We start from the raw sequence: 19,523 nt of genomic DNA, 5'->3' as shown, positions 1-19,523 counted from the left end.
ACTTTACACTGTGTTTCTAATTACTATGTGTTTGTATAGCAGTTACTTATTAAATACATGGGTACTTAAACATCATTACAATGTTATCATGCATAGTTATGAGGTACTTAATGAGTACATCATTCTGCACAATACAAACCTGAATATAACCCTAACCCTAACCTTATACCTAACCCTAACCCTAACCCTAACCCTAAACCTTTTGTGTACTTAGATATACATTGTGCAAAAAAGATTGCCACATTAAGTACAGTACATTGTAACTATGCATAATAACATTGTAACTATGCATAATAACATTGTAACTATGTGTAAGCACACATGTGTTTATATGTCCAATGCAGCCAATACAACAAGCGGTGTAGCCCTGAATCTGAAGGGAACCGGAACACAATTAAATATTGACTTATTTAAATAAGAATTATTATACTATTTATTTCTATACTGAACTTTTAACAGGTAATGCATTCATCTCATTTCCACAAGTATCTCCACAAAGTGTCTCTCTCCGTCTTGGCAGAATGCTTTACTTTATTTACCTGTCTGTGTGTCAGTGGATTAGTTTGTGTTTATGTCTACAGTTGTGGTTGATGCACTGTTGCTGTCGTCTTCCTCAGCATTGTTAGACATCTTAAATGAGTAGTTAGTAATAAAAGAAGTTCCTAATGCTCTTTTCATTTCATCAAGAGCACTACTGACTGAAACAGACGGTTCTGTGGGAGATGTGAGTCATGTGACTTAGCTTGCCTGTAATGTGAGTTTCTGCTTGACTACAGGACCGCTGTTGATAGAAAACGACGTTCCGCCGTGTTCCAGCTCGACTAGACCGCTGGTTATTTCACAAATGCAATATCATTGGCATAAAAACAAAAACATTTACGTGGGCTATATGGAGAACCATAAGGAATTCTTGTGAAACCTTATGCAATTCCCATCTATTCACAGCTAATCTCTGAAGAATGCGCATGTAATTTATCAATTATAATTATTTCTGTTTACAGCAATGTTTCTCAATGGAGGTGTTGAAAGCTTGAGGTGGCAATTATTGTGAACTCTTTACACTATTATGAGTATCGGTGTGACACTGCACTGCTGTCACAGATTGTAACCCTACAGGTTAATTTTGAGCCACAGTGTATTTGATATTATTTGTGTTTTTGAGTAACACAAACCTCTCCAACACAATGGAATGCATGACCTCCTGCCCAGTAAAGTCAGTATTGACTTTTTGGGTCACAACACCTTGCGTCTGAACGATATTGCCACTGTGGGCACACTGTCCACTTCATACACATGCCAAGGAGTGGGACACCTGCCTACGAGCTAGCCATAGTAGAAAATACAGACCCATGTTTCCAATGTCAGCTGTGACCAGCCACGCAAGAGTTAACAATGTATTTGCACGACCACGCCACACCAATGAAGAAGAGCATTCTTGAGTGGTAGATTTTTATTCAGTTGTTATATTGTCAGAGAATATATGTTTGCCCCAAATATTTATTTCCCCAGAAAGGAATATTCATTCCTCCTAGGAACCAATAATTGGGAACATTGGCCCCACTTCTAAATATTTGTACCCTCTTATGTTTTTGTAATAATAAATAATATTTGTTCCTGGGGGTAGAAATATTTGGGGTTAACCACTATTCAGAGAGAAAAATAAAATAGAAACATGAACACAGTAAATGAAAGAACAGCTTTTGCACATGTTTAGCAATAAATTCATAGTATATACACACATCTGTAAGTCTGTGTTGTGATTTTTCTGGCAGGTTGAACAGGGCTGAAAATATCCACTTTGTAGATTTGAGAGCCTCCTCTGGAAAGATGTTTCAAATAGGGTGTGCATGAGGGCGAAACCCAAACCATACTCTCGTTTGGACGAGAAAAAAGATCTATTATGTTCCATGTAATATTATAGCAACGTGGTTCTATGATAGAGTACATTTATTATAATTATAATTTAATTGCAACATGTTTTTTTAAAAGGGAATCAGGAAAACCAAGCCCATTAGTTAATATAAATATGGCTTAAATTAATGGACCCACTTCTAAAATATTTACAGTTCCCAAAACAATCAAAAACACACACACACACACACACACACACACACACACACACACACACACACACACATTGCACACACACACACACACACACACACACACACACACACACACACACACACACACACACACACACACACACACACACACACACATTAAGCAAAATGCCACGCTTGACTGTTAACTAACAGATGAACTAGAAACCATTGCAAAAACTAAACCAAACTGTCCACTGCATTATTTTTTCTTTTCTATTAAGGTTTGCAAAATGCAGAAGAGCAGCGTTCATTCCACAGACAAGCATGACAACATGGGTAACTGGACTGTGTTAGTTACAAACTGTTCCTGAAAACAAACAAAGGCTTTTCTCATTCAATATAAAACATGTAATACAAAAAAAATGCATTTCACAAAACGTTAACAACACTTGCTTGTAATGTTTCTGTCTTGTTCTTTTCTTCATTTAGAAAAGTAAATTAACATGTCCATCCACTGCCCATTTAATATGGGAATTGCATTGGAATTTAAAGTTAGCATCCGAGCCAGGAGTTGGCTTTTACAACTCGTATAACTTCATCTCGTTCGCTGTCATACTTGTAAGCATTGGATCCAGAAAACAGGTAAAGGAACCCTAGGGGAGAGGAATGCATGGTCATGGTATAGTTCCTGTGCATTGTGCTATACATCAAGTCTATATGAGCATCCTTTTTTAAAGAGAAATAGAAATAAGCTAGAGAAACAGATATTATGGGGAAATTACTTGTGAAACAATATTTACTTTTTTCATTTCATTAAGCGTTCATCAATGATGGAGGTAAAATTCAGCAGCACTCATTCTTACCCATGTGAAAAGGTCTCTAGGACAGATGTACTACAAACCAGCTTGCACCCAGTCCTGCAGAGCAGCTTGACAAGTGCTTTTTAAATAATTGGAGCTGAAATGTCTGAGTGTAATGAATACGTGAAGACATGCACAAGGGGGAATAAAGCAGAGAACTTGTGACACACCAGCTGGTATCAGAATGGAACTATCCACCCACACTATGAACTGTTAATTCAACCCATTTAAACTCGGAAGTTTGACCTGTTTTATCTGTTGATCCTGGAAATGGTCTCACATGAGGCATTGGTGATATAAACCAATACCTCCTGGGTACCAGAGTGCAGCTGATTGAAGTTAAGGGTCCCTGTGCAGCATCTGTTTACGTGTTCAGTGTGTTGAAATTGCTAGTAATGCTGGGCTTTGATACATGCCCTGCTTTAGCACATACTGCACACTAGCATGGTTTACAAACAGGACTTTTTCAAACTTCTCTGAGGGAGGGTTTAAATGGTCATGCACAGGGATGCTATTTGAGTCATTCATCCCGAGCGCCTATCATTTTCAATTAGTGAAACATACACACCGTTTACTTCAACTGCAGCATTTACTTTACCACCGATTCCTGAAAACTCTTCCTCAATGTTTTTAGGATAGCCTTCATCCATCTTTCGTTTGGCTTCATTGAAACTGGGAAAAGATGTTCAAAATAATGAGTTCATGAAATGCTGTGAACCCTGGTCTGCTTTGCACGTGACTTGCTTATCATCCAACTTTCTAACAGCTCCCATATGAACAACACATGCAACTAAACAAGACAAACGGCACGCACCTGTAGAACTCACTATCTACAAATAAAAGGGTCTTTCTAATGTCCTTCAGATAAACCGCTGCATCCACATGCCTCACGCGGCTTGGTAGTCCAAAATCAGAGATTGATCTTGGGCTTCCTGTCATCTGAAATCCTCTTGCGGTCCAGTATTGAGAGCCTAAAAAAAATGAAACATACATCAATATGCTAGAAACATGCACCCCTTACAAAAGGACACTTGCTGGTAATACCTTTAAATAGATAGGCAGTTCCTTTCTCTGGGACATCATAAGCTGCATCCACACTTGTCAGAAGATATGGAAAGGAGCTTCTGAGGTAGCCCGGCCTGACGTCATTCAGCTGGGACTGTCTACGCCAGAGCAAGCTGAAGAAAAACAACAACAATTATGGGTTTCTGTTAGTTTTGATTAATCTTTAGAAAGCTTACTGTGATAAATAGGTGTATAATCGCAAATGTTACAAATATAGAACAGTGGGGCGTATTATATTGAAACATAGAGGATTATAATACTTAGTTTATACATGTTTTAACCTGAAATAGATTCAATTTATGATCACTTTTAGGGGTGGCGCTGTTTCAGATAGAGCTATGGGAAATGGATAGACTTATCTATGAAAAGGAAAAGAATTATGTGATTGACCTGTGACCCGGATCTGAAAGGTGGCCATCTTTAAAAGGGGCAAGGGGAGTTTGCACAGGGAGAAGTGGTTGGAGTTAATGAAGAGTGAGAGGGGAGTTTGCACAGAGAGAAGTGGTTGGAGTTAATGAAGAGTGAAAGGGGGGTTTGCAGTCAAGCGTTTTAACAAAAGGAAATTCGTGTTTGGTCATAGTGTCTTTATGAACATAAAGAAAAGCCTGGACCTTTGAGAGGGGAGTCTAGTCTGTAAGTCCAGTTAAACCAAAGTCTGTTGGTTAGAAGCTGACTGGTCATGTGCTCAGCGCAGGAGTAACCGGACCACGTGAACCAGAATTGAATGATGGTTTCATTGGAAGACAGTAAATGAAGCAAAGCATTACTTACTAATGCCTACAGTTTAAACAAAGCAACTGAGTAGCTGCAAAGAGACTTCAAAACCCCCACTCAAGAGCAAACCAACCAAGTACATGTCAGGTATACACTGCCGAATGTATAAAGTGTAAATAGTGGTCTGTGTGAACTGTATAATAAAGGGTATGGTACACTTACACAGTCTTACACAACTACCATTGTAGGTAAGGGTACTCTGGTGGAGGTAATGGTGCCAGACTGGCAGTAATAAATTCCACACACACAGTTTAAAGTCTACCACTAGTTGGTAGTGAAGATTTGAGTTGTTTTCTTTCTGTTACCTTCACCTTCTATCAAAATAGATATTGCCAGCAGCTGATGTACAGCAATTACAGTTGTGGACATTGTAATCATTTACACCACCTCGTCCATCCTGTCACACTTACATACCCTTATATTTGAGCACGTAGTGTGTAGGGCATCACCTGGTGTATCAGAAGTGTCAGCATGTTTTGTGGATGAGAGATTCGTGAACTAAGCTGTACTGGATGACTAGTTTTGGTAACATCATACACTCCTTATAAAATAAAGTTTAAAAAACACATTACTCAAATGAAATATACCATTCGTCTGTACGACTACTATTTCATTTCGAGGTCAGCAGTGTTTAAGAGCAGTCCTTATTTTTCCCATATCATTTAGCAATAGTGCACTTCATTTTTGTTTTTCCATACATTTTCAAATTGACAGGTGTCGTCTGTATCCTTTCCCCCTGATTATATTTTCTCCATGTGTCCAACGCTGTAAGTTACTGTCATTGAACGGTGAGGCAGACATTTCAACAGGTGAGACAAAACTGAAAAGTGTGAGCTGCAGTGGCTAAGGTACGTAATTGTTATAATTATATTTGGCAATGTTATTTTGTATGTAAGTACTTGCTGACTATAATGTACAGGGCCCAGCTGCTGTATAGCGTCGCTGGAAAGAAAACTCTCTCTGTGACTTGAGTTATGAAGGACAAGTCTGACTGGTCTACAACTGTAACTTTAAAGGCAGAGGAGTAGGAAAAAAGGCATATACACATAATTAGCACCCTACTCGCTTGATTAGTAATGTTATTGAAACGTGTTTTGCCTCACATGCTGACAAAGCTATCTGTTTATGTATAAATAGCAATCATTTTATGTTAATCAACTACAGAGACAGAGGGATATAATATGAAGACATTTTAAATCAATCAAGTAACCCATTGTTCTGAGCATTGTTTGATAAAGAGCTGTGTGTTATTTCAAGTTCACAGCCATACATTTCAGCAAAAGAATTATTATAAATGGTTGGTTTTTCATTTTACTTTTCAACTAAACAACTGAAATGCCAGCACCAAAATGCATCGCTCTCCATAAGACACAGCATGTGAGGATATAAGCAATGTGCATAGAAGTGGCTGGTTTGTTTTAGCTGAAAATGAAATAGTCTGTCCTGACCCATCTTTAAAGAAGAGCAATTCTTTCCCCACAACCGTGACAGCGTCAAAAGACAAGCTGGGGTCACAGGTATGGGGGGTGTGGACAGGAGGCGCTGGAGGCTGTGGAGGGATGGCAGCTGGGGGGTCAGGGTTCTCAGGCACCTTCGTTGTGGCGTCACCTGTATATTAGAGACATCGGGGTTAATAGGAGCTACATTTACAACCGCTGCTGGCGCCCAGAAAAGAACGTTCTTCTTCTTCTAGAATTTTACAATGCACGTTGTAAACTTATCTTATGAGTAGCAACCAAAATATTAGCATAGCCCCTCCTTAATTACCATAAAATGACACCCACTGACAGCAAGTAGAAATCTGTTGTAAACCCATATGATACCAAACAAGGACTGGGTGAAGTAGATTGTTGTTTTTAGCCGATGTCACTTCACTTCCAGCGACCAGAAATTCCTCATTCAGTCTGCATTTCACACATCACCCGTCCAGTATTTACAGTACATAATAATGCTGCATGTTTCCTGAGTCAGTCAGCCGGTTGCACTGGCACATAATCATCTTTTCAATGTCATAACTGATTGTGCTAACAAGCCCTGAGGTTCAGAAAACTGGAAAATATACAATGAATACACACAAAAGGCTTTTAACGGCCTTTCACTGTGGTTTGCACAGCAGACACATGCATCCAATTATTATAAGAATCATAACCTCAATCAAACTGAGTAGAAAGCTTCTCAATACAGTATTAAAAACTTGACCTAATAGAACTATCCAACACACTACAGTATTCAGGTCAAAGTGTGATTGACCTTGTTATTAACATGTCAGGTGCACCTGGACACTTGGTGTACAGGCAGATGCCAATCAAATGTCTACAAAGCTGAGTGTTAATAGTGCAGCTGAGAGTCTCAGGCAGTTATAGCGCTGCTCTATTGAATCCAGTTTTAGGAATGGACAATGAACGCACCGTACAAAGACTGAATGCCCCGCACGTCGTCTGTGGGCAGCTTGAAGCCCTTGGGGTTCTGATATTTGTAAGTGGGGTACATCAAGGCCGAGGGCTCTCTGGAGTGCGCGAGGCCCAGGGCATGCCCTAACTCATGAGCAGCTACCGTGAACAAGTTGAAACCTGATCAACAAAGACAAAATGAAAAAGCGTTGAGTTCCTCTAGTTCCACCTTTTCAAAAAATAAATAAATAAATAAATAAAAGCGTGTACATTTCTAACGATCACTGACACATTTCAAACGATCTTGTAGTTGCCAGATGCGCTTTGATCAAGAGTTAGAGTTAGGGTTAGGGTTAGGCTTATATCGTGATTAACACATTAAATACATTGTAACTATGCATTATAACATTGTAACTATGTGTAAGTACACATGTATTTACTAAGTAACTACTATTTAAATACACAGTAGAGACACTTTAATGTAAAGTGTTACCATTATCCTTTCATTAGATGGTGCTGACTCTTACAACTATACAGGGGCTTTTTTCATCTTGTCTTCATTACACGTGTCTATGTTGAAAGACAATCTGACTGCCACAGCTGGAGTGCTGCTCCTGTATTCAGGTCAAAACACCTCCACACACAGTGTTGAACTAAACACAATATTTGAGTAACTGCAAGAAGAGCACTCAGAATAACAGGAAGCGTGTTCTTTGAAGTTGCATGCATTCCAAGGCCTCCCTCAATAATATGCAAGGCGTATAGAGATATATATTAGCACCATGCAGTCAATTCATTCACAACGGCTTGAAGTAACCAATACAGCGATAGTTACCACTGGTTCCCATGGTCCAGGATTCATCTTCATCGAAGTGGGTATCTCCACCTAGACCTTCTGCAGGGGCAAAAGCGTGTGCCAGTGTGCCCCTTGGACCATCGAACGGGTAGGCGTCACCATGAGCTGTGCACAAGCACACAGAACACAAGGATCCGTTACAAACCTACATACAACTAACCAGTGCTCATTATAACACAGGCAGCTCCTCTAAACGCTAACGGGACTTGAAACTCATCTTGAAATATAACCCATACACATTTTAAAAATGTCTTCATACACAAAACCATTTTAAAAACGATTTCATACACAAAGCCATTTTTGTTAATAGCATTATTATCCAGTGAAGCCTCATAGCCTGTAATTGACCTTTGGTTTGGGACACCTAACTGGACCTGCAGTCAATAATCTTGCAGCTTATCACCGTTGTATCAGACAATAACGCTTAATGACCTTCTAAGTTTGCTTGTGCTGTAAGAATGGTGTAGTACTGAAATACTATATAGTAAATGTTTAATATATATGAATGAGCGAGAGAGACAGAGACAGCAAGAGATAGATATAGATATAGTTAAAAAAAAACAACACAATCAGACATTCAATAACAGAGGGAAGCAAAACATCGAGTTGTATAAGAAAGTAATGAAGTAAATACCTCCCAGTTCAAAGGAGATCCTGATATCTGCCTCTCCGCTGTAGGTCTTTTGAAAGTTGAGTGAAGTGACACTGCTCCACGCGCTCAGAGCCATCTCCACCGCACGGTCCACCTCAGCGTGGCTCAGATGAGACGTATACTTTACTATTCTTTAAACAGAAGCGGGGAAAGTGTGCTTCATTAACACGTCACTTCGGTTAGACACCTGCAAGTCCTACTGTAGCATGGAGCACGGTTACAGTATAAAGTACAGTGATCCGTCGCGACTCTGACGGAGGGCGGGTATGTAAAAAGTCGGATAAATTAATCTTGTTTTAAATACCATTATACACAGCTGTAACAATTATTATATTCACACAATTATTGTTTTGGATTCAGCTTTTATTAGGGAGCGCCCCTAAATCCCTTGTTTAGAAAGATACAGGGTATTAATGCTTGTGACAGGGTAGCCGTCTGCCATGTGGGTGTGTGCATTCACTGCTGAGTGACAGGCAGGAGATCGAAGGTTTTATGGAGGTTGAAGTTGATACACCCTGCAGGCGAACAGAATTTATTTACATATCAACACGCTGAACAGCTCACAAGACACTACCTGCAATTGCTGCGCATGAATCACATAAAACAGTGTACAGAAACTTTGGTGGGATCTACAGTCTCTGAGCTAATCTTCTCTGTTCAATAATAAATGAACGTTGCTGAAGAGCTTGATGATGAAGAGTTAGAGTGGATATGTGACAGGCGGATACACGATGGATTACTGTATATAAGTTCAGTTTACAAGCAGTGGATATACCTTCAGTTGCAGATGGTACCTGTATGTTAGTTTATGGTGTCTCCATTTGGGGGTCCCAGGAAAGAGGCGGTAGTTTTCCATGTCAGGGACTCCACAGCGAGCAGCCTGCATCACCTCCATTGTGCTGTGGTCAAGCCTCCCCGTGACCCTGAGACCGAAGAACGACTGCATCTCCCTGAGCTTCGGAGGCAGGGGGCTGCCAGGTGCTTGCAGCATGCCTACATGGGCCCCCTCTGTGCCATAATACTTCGAGAGATATTCCTAGACATTAAAAAAAAAACAGCAAACTGGAGTAAAAATGTACCCTTCAATCAGAACTGTCTTTGTTTTCAGATAAATGCATTACACATTGCAGGTATGGCATTCAAACTTGTTCTAGTGATTTTGCATGCAGTGAACAATTATCAATGAAAAAGATCACCTGCATGCTGCTTTTGTTGTTTTTGCCATGAAATATTCACAGCACAGTGCTGTCAAACCTGACCTACAGTACAATAAGCATGTCTTTCCTGACAGAGACGTGCTTCCAGACAGACATGTCAGGCTCACATACTTGAAGTGTGATCGTGATCCTTCAAACACTTCCATGCACCTGAACCCCATTGAGTCCACTCCCTGATTCCAAACCGAGTAGAAGACAGAGTTATTTTAAATAGTGTTGTGTTTCTAATGTAACGAAGTCAGTAGTACTGGTACAGTTTGGGAGATGTTACATGTTACATTGTAGCAGTTATTTGAGCCACTTTACAAGCCATGACATAATCTGACATAACCTCAGATACTGTGACAGAAATCAAGTTGATACATATTGTTCACATAAGAGTTCCATACAATTTGGTACCATAGCCATTGGCTGTGATAGGTCAGGTTTTCTAAATGCTAGAATATTAGTTTGACATGCAAAATACAACTACTTGCATAGATTTTGAAATTTACCAACCTGTGCAAAATGAAAGTCTCTCCTGTTTGAGTTCCCATACTTGTTGGACCTCCGTGGAAGAGATGAAGAAAGAGCAACCAAGCTCACCAAGAGCAGAAGACACGTCTTCAGAGGAGAACAAAGGACCTTCATGTCTTCTGGAACAAGGGTTTATTTATCTCCCCTAACAGTAGGTGTATGATTGTGTGGGTTGACTGGGCCTCTAGTTATTTTATAGAGATAGGCAGGTCTATGTAATGAGTGCCAGGATGAATCATGTCTCAGATTCTAATTATACAGCTGATTTGTGTAGATGAATGGGGACAGTGGTGGTTATATAGATCTTGAAGAGAAAGTCAACCCTATCTAATGTACTGTTGAATAATAAGAAAGACCCAACGTATACAGTTCTGACAGTCTATAATAGTGCTGCAAGATCTACACTGACTGCAGATTGCAAGCAGCCCCATTGTACTCTCTATGAAACCGTAGGGTGGCTCAGTCTGGAGAATAGAAGGCTCTGTCATGTTTGTGTTTAGTTTATAAGGTGTTCACTAGAAATGCTCCAAGTTACCTTACATCTCAATTAGAGACATGTAACTATGCACTAAGATCAAATGATGTGCCTACTTTTAAAATCCCTAAATTGAGATCTAATATGGGCTGACGTGCCTTTGTATATCAAGCTTCTCATCTTGGTAACCCACTGCCTTCGAAAATAAAAACAGCCTCTTCACAATACCTTTTAAATCACTCATGAATATGTATTTAAAACCTGGCCAGGGATGCAAATCCTGTAAATACTGACTATGACAATTGTTCCATTTGTTATGCGTTTATTTTGTATCACTGTTTTTCTGATTGTTTGAAGTGTTTTTGTTGTGTTTGAATGATGTGTCTGCTTTTAGATTGTTATTTATTGACGCCTTTTCTTGCCAGGACACCCTTGGAAGCGAGATGCATATCTCTAGGGTTCTATCCAGGTTAAATAAATAGATTTAGTGTAATTTTGTTGGTATAGATAACATTTACTGATGTGTTTGACCACTTTTGAACCCAAGGAAAAGAAGCATAGATTATTGTAGATTTTAATGCCAATATTTTGCATGCAAACTGCCACGCGTTCCGTTCTTATAAACCACAGAGAACGTAGTGAATAAACAGACACAACTACATATGGGAAGCCAAAATCCACTGCCAAGTGAACATGCTGAGTGCCATGTTGCTGTACACATGAATTAACTAACACTCCTGGTGCAAAGCTGCTGTGCTTTAAATGATATAGTTAGACTTTGTGGCCTGGCTGATTGTCATGCAGTACGTCCTTTTTTGATCTACCATCACTGTGTTTTTACACTGCTTTACACTAATATGATGGCATTGCCACCTACTGCTTACAATGCAGTCAACTAGCAAGGTGAGCCCAGCAATATGGCAACAAGAGACTACAGTAGTCAACAGGGCCTTCTATTACCATTTTCCATATTATTTGCCAGTTTCTTTTTTTGTGTTTTTTTAAGCTAGAACGGCCCTGTGGTCGATGACAGCTCTAAAGTTTTCTAACTTGCTTTTGTTATGAAAACTGTACTCCAGTGGTTATTGGATCAATGGTGTAACTTTGGGTTCAAAAGTGGAGGGCACAGTTTCTGTAGCTGGGGCATATAGGAATCAAATAAAAAATTGCATATGCACTGGATAAACTAAAGGCTCTACAATCTTCACAACTTTGAATACCAGAGAAAAAAGCTCCAAATAATAACAAGGTCAAGTAAACTACGAGGTTGAACGAGGTTGAGAAGAGGAGGGCTCCGAGATTATGGCATCACGGAAAATGAAAAACAAGCTTTCCAGCCCAGGCAAGTCCAAGTAAATATCACTTAGCCCCTTTTCCATTGCTATAAATAATGTATCTCATCTCTACTGTGCTGTGGGGCAGATTACCACAAAGCACACATCCAGCACATTCCAGGCTTCCCGTGGTGCTGATTTGCTCCTTGTACTGAGTCTATTTACTAACTTACAAGGTCATTCAAACTATGTGAATCAGCACCTCAAGTTATCATACTGTGGAATGTCTCTCAGTGTTATGATTTTATCTTTCGTGTTTTGTTTTGTTTTTTTGCTGATGATGAGACTTCTCACATCCACTACATTACTCTCCAGCCCCAGCCTGAAAACACTGTCTGTCAGACAGTTAATAAGGCAGGCTAATTATCTGCAGCGTAACAACATGAACCCCATTCCTGCCAGGGCTGCAATGTGCAGCTCATATCCCACAAGCCACAATAAAGCACTGTGCCTCTGCAAGACAGCATTTCACACCTTTGTGAAATGACATGTATTTTACCATATTGCTAACCCTTAGCATATACACATAAGGGTACTCCCTTGGATCATTTTGTATGCTGTAAATACCAGCTTGTAGACTATAGCAAATCAGCCATTGCTATAAAAAAGCAGGACTGTCAGTTTCACAATGTTTAGCCCCAGGCAGGATCAGTTATAGTATGCAATTTTCTGTTTGGGTTGCTCAATAATATTCTCCATGGGCCTTTTGCATTGTTTTTTTTTTCTCATTTCCACCCAAACAAACCAGTTCTAAAGCAACAAGCTACCAGACACAACACTGCCTGTGCAGCACGATGTGACTTTAATGACGTGTATCATTTACCATGAGGGGGGGTTGTGAACTATGCAGGAAAACCAAATACACCCAAACATGGTAGCTTAATCATTCATTCACAGGGGGGATTTTTCGGTGGTGAACCTAATTTACCTAATGGACCACCACACTGCCTCCAAAGGGAATGGAATAAGAATATTGTGGCAAGGCAGGAGCCCTGCTGTGTAAATAGTGTGTGCGTGGAAATGGAAGGGTGGCAGGGGTGGAGTTAAATCTGCCTCTGCCAGCTATCACAGGTGTGGCCATTCCTCAATTCCTAATCTGTGGTAATTGGGGATCGGCCACATGTATAAAAGGAGACAGAAATCCTTATTGTTTTTATTGATAGCATCACATTGCACAAGCACTCATCTGTCACCGTTGAAAACATTCCTGAAATATTTAGCAGGGTAAGCGTGGTGATTGAGACACATCAGTATAAGGAAGATTATTATTATTATTATTATTATTATTATTATTATTATTATTATTATTAATAAGTCATTTAGCAGACACTTTTATCCAAAGCAATGTACAGAGACTAGGGGGTGAACTATGCATCAACGACTGCTGCTGCAGAGTGACTTACAACAGGACCACGGTGTCACGTCTCATCCGAAGGACGGAGCCCAAGGAGGACTTGCTCGGGTTACAATCAGTGAGTCAGTGGCTGAGCCAGGATTTGAACCGGTGTGGTGTTATTTTGTGGTAGGCTTTAACAAGTAGCTCAGAAAACAAGTAAACGCCCGTCTGAACGGGGTTCGATGTACTGTACTGAGTTTGGCCCTTTAAAGTTGTTTTTAATGTCATTTTTTCACAATTCAACAAATTTCTGTGACATGAAGGTAGTTTAGAAATGGAAAAAGGGATGAGTCAAGACTTTTATTAAGGATGTACAGATTTTAATATTCTCATTTTACATAAATTGTTGGTATCGCAGCAGTCCCTCAGTTGGTAACCCCACCCTCGTCGCCTCCCCTGGGTCCTTTCCTCTTGTGGGAACTAGACTCACCCATAATGTAAGTACATGTTTCTGCCTTTGCTCCTTGTTGATTGAAGCAGAGAGGCCTCTCACTTTACACCAATCACACGCTGCAGTTTGACGCAAGCATTCGTGATGAGCCGGTGCACAAAATGAGGACGAGTTCTAACAAGCGAGAGCGGCAGCCGTCATAGTCTCTCAGATTATAGCTACAGGCAACACTTACCACTGACTTTGCAGCTGGGAAAATCTGACGTCACAGAAAAACATTTTTTAATAGACAGCTTAGAGATCCCTCCCACCTGCTCCATTCAAGTAATTAAGAATCTCCTTCATCAGTTTGCATTTCGATATCTGTACCACCAACAATCAGATTTCTCTTTCCCTTCAGCATATTTCCGTTGCACATTCTAAACTACTGGTGACAGCCAGCACTGGTCAAGTACTGTATGTTCCAGAATCCAGACCTGTACACTGCTATGCTGCAGTTGTCACCGTTGGAGATGGTAAGATGCACAGCATTCAACTTAGCTGGTGCCATCTAGTGGTCCAATTTTGCAAACTGGCACTGGGATGAGTGAGCTGAGTTTCAGCAGGTTTTATTTAAATGGTACTTCCTGCTTTCTGGTATGGTGTTTTTTCAGCTGATGTGCTGTTAAGGTAATATTGGTGAGCGGGTGTCTATTGCTGCTGTGGACCCGATCTTGCTGAATGTGGGGCCCTGTATCTTCAGGGTGTTACAATGTTCCATATGTAAGCATTTTTTGCTATGCATGTACAGTCATCATGTTGAGAGACTTGCGCATTCACTTGGATGTGATTTAATGACTTATAGCAGAGTTTGTGTTGCCCTGTATGCACTATAAAAAAGATACATAGATAGAAAACTTAAGATGGTACAATTATACACGAAGATACCAAATGAATGAAAACTGCCCTTCACATTTTCTAAATGATACTATTATCACACACCCTTCACCTCACAGATTACATATTCCTAACCTAATCCTACACCTAGGATTAGACTGCTGGAAAGCAAACCTATATATATATATATATATATATATATATATATATTATATATATATATATATAATATATATATATATATATAAAATTCATTTTAAGGCACACATGAGATATTAGGGAAATGAATCACAGTTAATAATCAATTAAACCAATTTGAAAATTGTAACATTTGTCGGCGACTAATTTGCTGTTTTAATTTTTAGCTATCAGATTGCTGTGATTACTACAAACTGACAGCTTTAAGTTTGAAAATGTTATACTTTTTAAAAAATTGTTTCCTTTGACGGCATCCTAGGCTTACAAACTTTATACAACGTTAATATCAGGGTTTTTTTTTTTTTTTTAATTAGGAAATCGGCAAAACCTCATCAAATCCACACACAGAAGCTGATATATAACGAACATATTCTATTCTATTATAGCGGTACGAAGTATATTTTCAAGACCAGATCTGCACAGTACCATCAGAACTGCCTGACAGAAGGAATTCACCCTTGCAGTCGTAGATCACACTCTGTACAGCATCCTCATGTCCCAATAAACTTGAGACCTGCCCAGATGCAAGATCCAGGAGTTTCACTGCTCCGTCATTGCTGGCTATAGCCACCAGACGACCTGATAGGTCAAAGGTGGCACAATTGCTAGGGTGAGGACCTGTGTCAACGGTTAACATTGCCGCCACCTTCCGCACATCCCAAAGCTTCACTACCCCATAGGAGTCGCAGGACACAACGGTGTCGCCCATCAAGTTAAAGGTGGCGTGGTTACAGGAGTGCAGATGTCCATAAAATGTCTGAGCGCAGAGACCAGTTCTTGCATCCCAGAGTGAGAGGGTTTTGTCTGCAGAACTTGTGAGCAGAGTGTTGGAGAAGGGCAGGAACGCTACACTGTTAACCGAGTCAGCATGCCCACGCAGAGTGTAGCGGCATCTCTTGCTGTTCAGGTCCCAGATCTTGCTGGTGTTGTCCATAGAACAGGAGGCCAGGAAGTCACCACAGGAATGCCAGGAGCAGCCCCAAACTGCGTGAGTGTGCCCCTCAAACGTGAGCACACACTCGCCCTTGGAGAAGTCCCAGATTTTCACAGTGGTGTCCCCGCTGGTAGTTGCCAGCTTATTGCCCGCGGGGTGAAAGCAGCAGCTGGACAGCCAATCACTGTGCCCTTCTCCAGCCATTATGATGTCCCCGTTAGGGACTGACCACATCTTCCAGTGGCAGTCATCGCTGGTGGTCACTATGATCTGCTTACGAGGGTGTGCTGCCAGGCTGCTAACAGCTAGCTCGTGCACCTTCAGGGTGTTGGTCAGCCTGTATCCACTGGAGCTGGTCACGTGACTGGCTTGGCCTTTGACCTGGGCAAGATTGGGGTTGACTCGGGTATCGACAGGAAATTCTGAATCATCTGGGTACTTGTTAACAGTCTGCTTGGTTAGGTCTTTCGCATGATCGTATGGAGCAACCAAATCTGTCAGCAGCATCTTCTCCCTGCTCTCCTGTTTCTGTCTGCAGCCTCCCTGCGCCCCACTAGCCTCTCTGCATGGTCTTTGTATGGCAGTGCTCAGAGGAGGCTGCCCAGGCTGTATATTACGCAGTGCTGCTTGTAATCCAGTGATCTGCCCCGCGGCTCTGTCCCTCTCCAAGCTTGTCAGCATTTTGTGCTTCAGAGCAGTTTTATATTTGTCTTGCAGCTGCCTCAGCGCTGGCTCGTAGGAGGCATAGTGCTTTTTCAGCCTTTTGATGTCACCGATGAGCCTGTTCTTTTCCTGCACCACCCTCTTGTGCTGCATCCTATGAAAATCCCGTTCCTTCCGCAGCTTCACTAGAACGTCCCCAGCTTTCAAAGCGGCCTGCTTGTAAGTCCCCTGTTCTTTTTTCAGGCTTTTAATCTGGTTTTCCAGGTGCTGATTGTATGTGTACACGTCAGGGACAAACCCTACCTGCTCCGCGTTCAGCAGGCCTCTGTGTATCATCTCATACCACTCTGTCTGGAAGCAGTCAAGGGTTTTGCTCATGCCCATTTTTATGAGGAAGTTTCTGAGGAAATCGTCCACTGCCTCGGGTTTGTGGGAGACTGGCTGTTTGGCTAAGACTGCCCTCTGGTCTGCTGCCTGTGTGCTATCTGTTTGTTCAGAGATGGCTTTCACCGTGTTTTCCAAATCATCGTCCCCCTCTGTGAGGCTCCAGTCATCATCTGCTGGGACCTCTTCGTATTGATAGCCATCCTCTGAATCGCCAGCTATTGAAACTTTCTCCAGGTAAAAAGCTGCGTCTACCATCTCGTCTGGGGTTACCGCTGCTGGTGAATTCGCCATGCTGCGTTTCTCTCCGAGTTTGTTTATTGTTGACATAGATACCACCTGTTGCTTAGCGACCCATTGACAGCGTCTCGCGCGAAAGTAAGTTGTATTGAGCAGGAACCTATTCAAGTTCAACTGAAAACTATTTTGTTTTGCCGCTAAGAATATCATTCGTGGGGGGGGGGCGGGGGGACCTGAAAAGAGGTTTATTTTAACGCTTATGTTATCTGAATTTGACTACAGTACTCTATTCGCAACAATAAATGTTACTTGAAACTATTTTCTGATAGACTTTATTGTTTGTGTCAATAAAGTTTCAAATGAATGTGTCAGTGGCTCGGTGTAAATAAAGTTGTGTTTGAATGCACGGCGTTTTCAAGATGGCTGATTATCGGGATGCGCCCTTGGCGTCTCGTCCTAAAACCTTGGACCCTGCGGAGTATTTTGCAGTTTCCCCGGCTAAAAGGAAGGCAGAGGAGGAGAGGGCAGCGATTCGAGCCCAGCTGAAGAGACAGTTTCAACTGCAGCTGAACGATCCGCGGAGGGTCACGACCATTGTCAGTACATATTGTACACCGCCCGAGCTGTTTAGCAAGTGTAATCTCAGCCTGCACCCTGTCCTGTAAATACGCGTAGTTTGTTGTAACCGAATGATGCTGAGACGTACTCGCTGTGGTCATAATAAATATCAGTAATGAATAGAGGAAAATCTGCTCCTGGACTAACCAAATGAATGTCCTGTTGTATTGACCTTGGCTTGTGTCACGTCTTTAATTGCAGGGATGGAAATAAGACTCCCATTGCATAGCAGTGAGTGTTACTACGAGTTTATTAAGACACTGAGCTTGTCACCTCAACTACACACTGTTGTTTATCAGGTACATATTAAAACCTAGCATGGAAGAAACGACTTTGTAATAGGAGTCTTATTTTCATCCCTGTTTATAACTGTGGACGACCGAAGCTGGTGAGTTCAGAATATGTAGAGGACAGCTTATTCAGTTCTGATAAACATTGCAAAGGACGTTCTTAATGCTATTGGGAAGACTGCTTATTCTGTTATAATAAGTATGACTTTGTTTAGGACTAGTTATTAAGAGTATTACACTCTGAGGTATGTGGAGGCACCTTGCCTGTCTCTGTTAGTATAGCCCTACGTTTTTAAAAGCGCCGATTTCATTGTGATTAAACTTGTTTTTGACATGCTTTAATACGAGGTATTGAGTGGGTCAGAATCTGGGATTATATAATGTTGAATTTGCCAGTGGTGTGGAATGAATGCCACTGGCACGCTTGTTTTTCATATGCATTCTCATATCACTGAGAATGGTCCTGTCAAGTTTTATTAATTCATTTGGTTTCTGCATGTTTGTTTTTTTAGGAAGACCCGGCTCTGACCCGCTGGACCTATGCCCGTGTCTCCAACGTTTACCCTACCTTCAGGCCCACTCCCAAGAACTCTTTACTGGGGGCTGTGTGTGGGATAGCCCCTCTTTTGTTCTGGTACTTTGTCTTCAAAACAGACCGGGTGAGCACAGTGTCCAGTTTTTTCTTTTCTGAACAAATGTAGCTTGGTTTTGATTTGATAGCTGTTTGAAACATATTTTAAACTTGTGAAATGCACAAGTCAGTTTAAACCAGGGCCGTACAATGATCCACAGAATGGCTCTTTAATTTAAAAGTGAAGGCAGGAACATCTAGTTTTTAGTAGAGAAATTCCAAACGATGTGCAGTGTTTGTGTGTAAAAACCCTTTTATGGAATTTGAAGCACTCTCTTATCATGGCGATCTTGGGACAGCTCTGATTTTAAACTCAACCACATACTCATTTTGAAATCTAACAAAATGAAGCATTAAAATATCGGGGAAACACAATTCCCTTTTTTCCACCAGCACAGCTTTAGTAATGTTTGGGGTTAAACCCGTGGCACACAATGATCATTTCTAGCCTTGATTGCAGATGAGCTCATCCTTAATACTTTCTTTTTTTATTAAAGGATCGTAAGGAGAAGCTGATCCAAGAGGGCACAATTGAACGCCCCTTCCAGTTGTCATCTTGAGACTCATCCCACAAGCTGCCATCGCATGTTTCTGAAGGACTCCTTATGTTTAATATCAGCTGAATTGTAAAATAAATCTTATTATTGTGGAAGTTACTCCCTCCAGGGTTTGATTAGGTGTCTTCAAGTGCAACAGTATTGGATCCCTTTTAAAGAAG

At 41.0% G+C, this 19,523-nt stretch overlaps 3 protein-coding genes across 3 annotated transcripts; 1 reads left to right on the top strand and 2 right to left on the bottom strand.

The window, feature by feature from the left end:
• Positions 1 to 2,241: 2,241 nt before the first annotated feature.
• Positions 2,242 to 9,669, bottom strand: LOC121302835 (matrix metalloproteinase-20-like). The gene is made up of 9 exons (XM_041233099.1): positions 9,437 to 9,669; positions 8,625 to 8,773; positions 7,970 to 8,095; positions 7,153 to 7,314; positions 6,193 to 6,352; positions 3,950 to 4,083; positions 3,720 to 3,876; positions 3,474 to 3,577; positions 2,242 to 2,698 (listed from the first exon to the last, which is right to left on the bottom strand). Exons 1-9 carry the CDS (start codon positions 9,631 to 9,633, stop codon positions 2,598 to 2,600), a joined length of 1,290 nt encoding a protein of 429 aa, XP_041089033.1. The 5' UTR covers positions 9,634 to 9,669; the 3' UTR covers positions 2,242 to 2,597.
• A 4,241-nt stretch (positions 9,670 to 13,910) lies between these two features.
• Positions 13,911 to 17,403, bottom strand: LOC121302765 (sperm-associated antigen 16 protein). Its single transcript, XM_041232949.1, has one exon. The coding sequence runs from the start codon at positions 17,354 to 17,356 to the stop codon at positions 15,449 to 15,451; it is 1,908 nt and encodes a 635-aa protein (XP_041088883.1). The 5' UTR covers positions 17,357 to 17,403; the 3' UTR covers positions 13,911 to 15,448.
• A 259-nt stretch (positions 17,404 to 17,662) lies between these two features.
• ndufb4 (NADH:ubiquinone oxidoreductase subunit B4) lies at positions 17,663 to 19,457 on the top strand. Its single transcript, XM_041232952.1, has 3 exons — positions 17,663 to 17,862; positions 18,687 to 18,833; positions 19,303 to 19,457. Exons 1-3 carry the CDS (start codon positions 17,668 to 17,670, stop codon positions 19,363 to 19,365), a joined length of 405 nt encoding a protein of 134 aa, XP_041088886.1. The 5' UTR covers positions 17,663 to 17,667; the 3' UTR covers positions 19,366 to 19,457.
• The last annotated feature ends 66 nt before the right edge of the window (positions 19,458 to 19,523 follow it).

This window comes from Polyodon spathula, chromosome 30 (assembly GCF_017654505.1).
Source record: "Polyodon spathula isolate WHYD16114869_AA chromosome 30, ASM1765450v1, whole genome shotgun sequence".
In the NCBI taxonomy this organism is placed as follows: Eukaryota; Metazoa; Chordata; class Actinopteri; order Acipenseriformes; family Polyodontidae; genus Polyodon; species Polyodon spathula.
Note: the sequence above shows the minus strand (reverse complement) of the source record. Positions and strands in the feature narration are given on the sequence as shown.